Below are 8,006 nucleotides of genomic sequence, written 5' to 3'. Positions count from 1 at the left end.
AATGTATTATAATGTCATAATATATGTACTTATGTCATCTAATAGAAATTACAGCTTGTATCTGATACACTGTTTTACTCAGCGCCATTGCTAACATGATCACACAGGCCCTGATCATGCCTGGGGAGTTGTCTGTGGTTTGTTAGTAATCTTCCTCAGTAGAAAACCAAATAGACAGTATTAGAAGAGACAGGATCTGCATTCACTCTCAAGGCTACATTGCTCAGCGTATACACTGTCATTCAGCAGTGGAGTGGCTCACATTTGGCAAGCTGTGGGCAAAATGTATGACAGGCATTACTTAATTTAAGCATCATTTTTACAAAAGGATCTGAGGTTGCATAAAATCAAGGAATGGAAGTAGAACTGACTTGAACCTGGAGATTTGTGATGCAGGAGTGAGAAATGTTGGCTTCTGTGGGCATCTATTTGGTGAAAGTCAGGACATTTGTTGACTCATCTTTTATGTTGACTTATCTACTTATGTTACCTGGACTAAGCAAGAACCTGCTGCAGCAATGAGTAAATTCTAAATGAAGCAGCCAGGCAGGGTAGACACAGACTCCAGTGGCAGGGAGACCAAGAGCTGGAGAATCGTGAGGATTATCTGGTGCACTAGGCAGAAGCAGGGACACATTATAGAGCCAGCTTACTGAAGGAGTATCACAGCTGTCCTCTTGAGCCTAGGAAGAGAAGGAAGTGGACCAGCAGTCTGCTTCCCTTCTGTCCCCCAGATCCCCACCATACCCTGACAGTTCCATACCCTTCCCTTCTGTGTCCCTTCTCACAACACCTGTTCTCAGCAAGTTACTAGTTAACCTCCTGGGGACGGTACTTGATAAGCTTCTGGAGAATGTCTTCTCTCAAGACCATTTGCCTTTTAATCAAGAGCTAAGCAAAAGTGGAAGGCTTTAAACAGCCAGCAAGATTACTACATGAAGACTGAGATGCTTGAAAGCAGTGGTCTGCCCTAAAGAGGCTTTAGTCAAAAAGGAGCTTGTCCCCATCACACACACACACACACACACACACACACACACACACACACACACCTGCCTGTGAATTTGGACATCTCAGGATGTTAGGCTACTTGATTAGAGGTCATTCTCTATCAGGGAAGGAGGAGGAAGAGGATGAGAGAGGGAGAAGGAGGGAAAAGGGAGGGAAAGGGAAGGGAGGGAGAATTGGGAAATTGGTATATTCCTGAAATGCCTTCCTTACTGCTTATCCTCACACCACCTGCAACAATTCCACTGCCTCTTTAGAATCATTGAATTAAGGGTTCACACAGTACACTGTTCAATGCAGTTCCTACATGATACCCCACTCCGAGGCAACTCTACCACTTGACCGGATTCTATGTCATGGTTAGGAGCTGAGGCAAAGATGCCTCTACTGAGAGAGCTGGAATCCAGCATTAGTGGGGCGCCATAGATTCTGGGGCATATTAGTCAATTGCCAAGGACTTCCATGTTCGAAGGGCTTGTGTACACTGTTTCTCCCCCACCCACTGTCTAGGACTGTGCCCCGTCCCTGCTTCAAACCCGACAGAGAGAGAATATGTGGAATACTGGATTTTTGCTCCTGAAGCCACGTTGTATAAGGTACATATACAAGCATAAACCTGCACATAGTCACACACTGACACACTTACGTGTGTGGTTAATGACACAGGTAAACAAATGTATATACACAGAGACTCTGGCACATACAGGTGTAAATACACAAGCATACCTATAGAAAATATTCATAAATATGCAAAGGTCCAAAAGTGTACACACACCACACCAATATAAACACATAATTCACACACACTTATGTAGGTTCACACACAGATATGCAAACACAAAAATGCAAATGTGCATGTGTGCTTGTGTAGAAATTCACTACAAACATATAAATAAACACACACACACACACACAGAGACAGACAGACAGACAGACAGACAGACAGATAACTTGTGGCTCTCTTTATATTCCTTAATACCCAGTCTCCCTGAACTTCCTGTTCTGTCTACTCTGAATTTTCTTTGGACCCTTCTAGCCAGTGTCCCGGGTGGAATGAAGTTAAGGGTACCAATGATATTCCCTCAGGTCTCTCCAGGTCTGAGAAAATGAGGTGAAGGAATGCCGAGGCCCAAGATAACAGAACTAGGGATGCGATCTATGGTCTTGCCAGGCTCTTGCCTTTGGGTTCTGAACTGACTGGTGGGTGACAGATCTCTTCTGTGTCTTGTCTACAAAAAGGGTAGGGATGCAGGGGAGAGGACGGCCTCTCTCGGGACTCCCAGGATGCATGTGGGAAATGAGCGTCATTGCTGGATGCCAAGAATCACAGCACTAGAGGATCAGACTTCCTAAAAGGCAGCTTTCACCCCATCCCCTCAGGGTGTTCCCACATTCAGTTTCAGTTTTGCAAACCAGCTCCCGAATAAGTCTCCATCCCTCACATCCATCTTGGGAAGTCGCTCACTCCTCACCTCATACTGATGCCAAGCAGAGGTAGGACCAGCTCCCACCAGATGGGGATCTTCTCTACTGTCTCACTGGGTGGAATCTGAGCCCAGTCAAGACAGGACTGCAGAGAGCATTGCTCAGCTTCCAGGTAACTCGGTGCTGCCACCACACAATGCCCCAAACTCTGTCACTGCTCCCCAACTGTACCAGACTGCCTAGCCCCACCATCTTTTACTTCCAGGATTTTACCAACAAGGAGGGGTCTCCAAGAAAAAGCAATGAAGAAGCAAGACTTGGGGGATGCTGTGGAAAGCCTGACTTTATAACTAGGAGAGACTGAGGACCTAATCGGATGCCAAAGGATGGGATATGTACAGCCAGGACTGTGGAGGCAGGAGGTTCCAAGCAGGGTCTAGCTCCATCTTAGAAGGAACAGATGAAAGGCAGGTGACTTTTGCATGAAGCTCTTCGCCAGTGGCCTCCTGCAGCAGAGAACACAGTGACATGAACTGGCTGGAGCCCGCACTGAGCTCCGCCCCACCCTTAGATCCCAGTCCAGCATCAGCTCCAGAGGAGGAAACACACTGTAGCAATAGCCTGCCATACCATAGCAGGTGGGTAGGCAGCTAGGCTGAAATGGGACCCACGGCTCCTTTGCCCCAGCATGCACAGTTTCTGCCACATCTGTCATACATGCTGTTCCCCACATCTGTAGCTGAAGATGTCCCCACTGTCACTTATTCCTACATCCACACCTTCTATTCATATCTGCTGGTCTGTTGATAACAGAAGCCATTCAAGTTTGTCAGCCACCTATCAGAGAAGGTAAAGGACTCCCAGCTGCCTTCTCTACAAGGCACAGCCGGAGAAGCCTTCATACCTCAGCCCTCCCCACAGACCGACTTTGAGTTCTCCATGGAGTGAGTGGGTTTGAAGAGGTGCATCCAGGCAGCTCAAAGGAACAGGTGTAAAAGCTCTACTCTTACCAATGCAACTCCTTGGCTGGAGCCTATTCCTCTCACCTTTGGTACACAGAGTCACACAGTGTCCCCTCCCATTCCCAGGCTGCCCTGGGGCCCAGTATCCAAAATCCCAGCAGCTCTCATCAGTCCAGCAAAACTTCTTCCAGAAAAACTAGAGAAGAAAGAAAGCGAGTCTGAGAACCAACACCTGGCAGGAAGATCCAAGCCACGGCTGACTCCCCTCACTGACTGGTGGGAAGCTGCATGCGTGCCCTCACAGCCATCCCTCGGGGTTTGTAGGGGATGTGATGGGAAATAACCATTACTCCTGACACCATATTGGGCAGGTTTCCCTAGCTGTACTGTGAGATCTTATTAACAAGCAGGCTCAGCTTCAGGAGATCGGGCATGGAACCCATGATTCGACGTCTCTAGCTGATGGTGCTGGTTCGTTCATCTACCATCTTAGGACTACTCCTAGGGAAGTAGATCCCCATTTTACAGTAGAAAAAAAAGCTAAGAAAGCTCCTCGGCTAGTCAACTGAGATGTGGCTTGAGTCAGTCTCTTGGAATCTGTCTCCTCCCTTCAGTTTTATATGACTACATGTTCTGAAAAAACAAAAAACAGCTCTGAGGACTGAAGGATCTCTGGAACCCACATTAAACATCCAGGCATGTCGGTTCACACTTGTAGTAGCAGGGTTGGGAAAGGAAAGATAAAGAAATTCCTTGTGGTTCATGGTCAGCCAACCTACATGATCAGTGAGCACCAGGTTTTAAAAAAGTAAGTTAACCAGCTTCTGAGGAATGACACCTGAGATTAGCCTAAGGTCTTCACATGTACACAAAAAGGAAAGAGTGAGAGGGAAGTAAAAAGGAATCTATTGTAACATGCTCTAATTTTGATCTGAAGTGTCCCCCAACTCATAGTAGAGTTGGGAAGTGACAGAACTTTTAAGGGACAGACATTACTTGGAGAAAGTTAGACCATTTGGACCATGTTCTTGAAGAGGATACCAGGACCATGAAACTTTTCATTGTTTGATTCCCTGCACCACAGATCAATAGTCAGTCCTCTTCTACACACTCCTACTATGACATACTGTGTGTCCAGACCAACACGCCATGTGAACTGAAGTTTGCATGTCAAAGTAAGTCATTATTCCTTACAAATGGATTCCCTCCAGCATTTATTTCACAGAGCTAACTACGTGATGGCAATTGCCAATTTTACTGGTGTAAATTACCATGGCTAATTTTGAACCACAAGCCTGAATATTTTGAACATGGAGTTAGTGAAAGATATGGGTACCCAATTCTCCCAAGACAATCCAGGCCATCTTCAGCATCTTATTTCCATATCATTTGAAGGACACCTTAACTACTGAGCAAACAAATGATCCCTCAATATAATCAAAACCTTCTATACTGAATTGGGTCCTAACTTACCCATCCCTTGAGGATGCCTCCAATCCAGATGATGGACCCATTGATCTTCCTGGCCAAACTCTGAATTTGGTAGTTGAAACTATAGCTGTGGATGGAAGCAAGGTTGCCTCGGTAACATCTCCTGCAGAGCCTCTGCAGAGAGAAGAGGTAGGGTAGAGAATTCACTCTCTTTTGCTTCAAGATCCTGAATCTCCAAGAAAAATCCCTACAATTACTCACAGACTCAATATAAAGGACCCACTTGCTTCCCTCAAACCTATGTTTTGCTTCTTTATCAGTGGTCAGGACATCCTTGCAGGAAGTATTAGTCCTCGTAATTATAGCCACCATGTTTAGAGTAATGGTTCAAATGCAGTATCTCTTTTGCTTTCACCACACACACACACACACACACACACACACACACAAAGATACCATAGAGTGAACCCTCCCTTTATGTGGATATCTCACCCACATAACCAGCCATTCATTGGAGATATTTACTGTGTGGTTTGTATGCGAGGATGTGGGAGCAGTGTGTGTATGCGAGTGTGTAGATGCACACATGCAAAGTCCATAGTAGGACATCAGGTGTGGTGTCCTGTAGTATTCTTTGCCTTATTGTCTTGAGACAGGGTTTCTCACTGAACCAGAAGCTTGTTCCTTGACATAGGCTGCCTGGCTGGTGAACTCTCCGGTTCTACCTGTCTCTGCCCTCAGTGCTGAGGTCACAGGCATGCCCTATCACCGTCACATTTTTCCATGGATCCTGGAGACTGGAATTAAAGTCCTCATGCCTCATGCTTGGAGACCAAAGTTACTACCACATAGCCATCTCCCCTGAAAGTGTGCTTTTTAGTCATGTTTACTCGGAATAATACACTTTCCTTTGACAATAGTCTCCAAATAATAATGTATAAAGACTATTCTCATGACATTTACACTGCAGAAGGCACTATAAATAATGTAGAGATGGTTTAATGAATAGAAGAGGGGTAGGGAGACAGCTTAGAGAGTAGGTAAATGAGTTTGAGATCCCATGTGGAAGAAGGAGAGAGCAAACTCCTACAAGGTGTCTTCTGACCTACATGTATATGTCATGGTACATGCATCCCTACACAAACATACAATAAACAAACAAATGAAAACGAGCATAAAAATTAAAAATACTATGCCAGTTATATGTAAGCACTTTGAACATAGTCAGATATTGGTGTCCACGGTGGGGGTGCCAGTACCAAAATCTCATAGAGACTAAGGGACAATTATGTGTCTTCATTTGGAGGAGCTTGATTTCTAGAAGATGAACAGAGGTGTTCAGAAAACATTCAGTAGTCAATAGTCACTGAAAGGAGACAGTATTTAACACAGGGGTTTCCTTCTTTCCCTTTCTAGAGGTAAGATTACTCTCTTAAAATTCATTTCAGTGCAACTATCAAATCTTGAGATTTCCTAGTTATCATGTACATGTGTGTGTACACATGCACACACACACACATGTGCACACACACACACACACCATACATTGGGCCACACAGAAGTATTGACAGAGGTGCAAAAAAGGGCAGGTCTGTCATTTTGAATATTTCCTCTTACAGGAGTTAATAGTTAATGACTTATGTGGTTTTAATATAACATTTTATTTACTGTGAGGTTCTCATATATAGAATGTGTTTCAGTCATGTTCATGTTCATAGTCCCCTCCTCTAGCTCCTCCTGAGTCATGTACACACACCAGTTTCCCAGCTTCATATCCTCTTTCTAGCAAATATGTGACCCATGAAGACTAATTAATGCTCCCCAAACATGTATGACCATAATCAACCTACCAGTGGCCACACCCCTAAAGTTTACTTTCTCCCAACAGTCATCAGTTGCTAATAACCCTTGAACTAGAGATGAGGGCTTGTTTCCCCTCCACATCCATACTTGAATATTAAACGCTTGATACTGTGCAGGGCTTGTGCAAGCAATCACAACCATTGTAAGTTCACGAGCGCAATGCTTCTGTCATGTCCAGAAGACAACACTTCACCCTAATTTCCAGCCCAGCCTTTGGATCTTACACTTTTTCCACCTCTTCATCCATAAAACACAAGTGTCTCCATCACCAAAGTGTTTTTACTTTGTTTTAGATCAGTGGATCTACAGATGCTGTTCTCAGACCAAGAGGGTCTCTATTCCCAGGACTTCGTTACAAATGGCAATCCTCAGAACAACCCCCCACCCCAAGCCTCTTGATTTAAAGACTGTGAGGGTAGAACTGCAATTTCTATATCTTAAGAAGCCCTCCAGGCAGTTCTGCAGCTTTGAGAAATGCTGATCTAAATGAATAAAGAACAGAAGTTCTAGTCCAGTCCCTTTCCTTCCCCTTGACCTTTTCACCATGTCTTTCTGTCTCTTACCTCAGCCTTATAGAATGACTTGGGAGTCCTCACCAGCACATAGCGGCAGCTCTTGCACCCAGGAATTCCCTGAAAATGAGCTGTGTCCTCTTCCCTGGGGCATGCCGAGTCCTCATCTAAGACATCTATATTTGACTCCATTGCCTCCTCATCCTCAAAGATGTCTTGATGTTCAGAACCCTCAACCTCCTCTCCCTCTGTCTGCATTGTCTCTCGAGTCAGAACCAACTCTCTCCCCTGCTTCCCCGAACCAGCTGCTTCCTGCTGCAGTTCTTCCTCTCCGTTGGGAGTCTCCGGATGAGGGTGAACAGTCTCTAGGAAGAAGAGGTAGTCTGCCATCACTTGAAAGGCTCTCTTCCTCCAGCACCTCGGACAGCTCTGACTATCCACTTGTGCTTTCCCGGGTGCCAATTTGGGGCCACACAATAGAAAGGTTAGGTAAGGAGAGAGGTCTTAGACCAGACTCATAGGTGGTCAACAGCCTGAACTCTGTCTGACACCACAGGTAGGTAAATGGGTGGGAAGACCTTGTGTGCGAGCCCTGTTATCACTAGCCCTTTATCTAACCAGAGAAGTGTGAGCAACCTGAAAAGAACACACTGTCACCCTGGCTCTATGACAACAACAGTGACCAAGAGATGGGATAGAGGAAAAGAAGGAAGGTGGACATGAGACTAAAAGGGAAAGACTCACCCAGATGAAAAGCAGAAACCATCCCCAGCAGGAGGAGAGACAGGACCAGGGGTTGTTCCAT

General features: G+C 45.4%; 1 protein-coding gene across 1 annotated transcript; it reads right to left on the bottom strand.

The window, feature by feature from the left end:
* Nucleotides 1–2,880: 2,880 nt before the first annotated feature.
* Nucleotides 2,881–8,006, bottom strand: PRG3 (proteoglycan 3, pro eosinophil major basic protein 2; the record flags this gene model as incomplete). The annotated part of the gene is made up of 5 exons (XM_080928032.1): nt 2,881–2,939; nt 3,480–3,588; nt 4,869–5,000; nt 7,253–7,566; nt 7,946–8,006. 5 exons carry the CDS (start codon nt 8,004–8,006, stop codon nt 2,881–2,883), a joined length of 675 nt encoding a protein of 224 aa, XP_080784158.1.

The sequence above is a fragment of the Micromys minutus genome (genome assembly GCF_963924665.1).
Source record: "Micromys minutus genome assembly, chromosome: 13".
NCBI lineage: Eukaryota > Metazoa > Chordata > Mammalia > Rodentia > Muridae > Micromys > Micromys minutus.
Note: the sequence above shows the minus strand (reverse complement) of the source record. Positions and strands in the feature narration are given on the sequence as shown.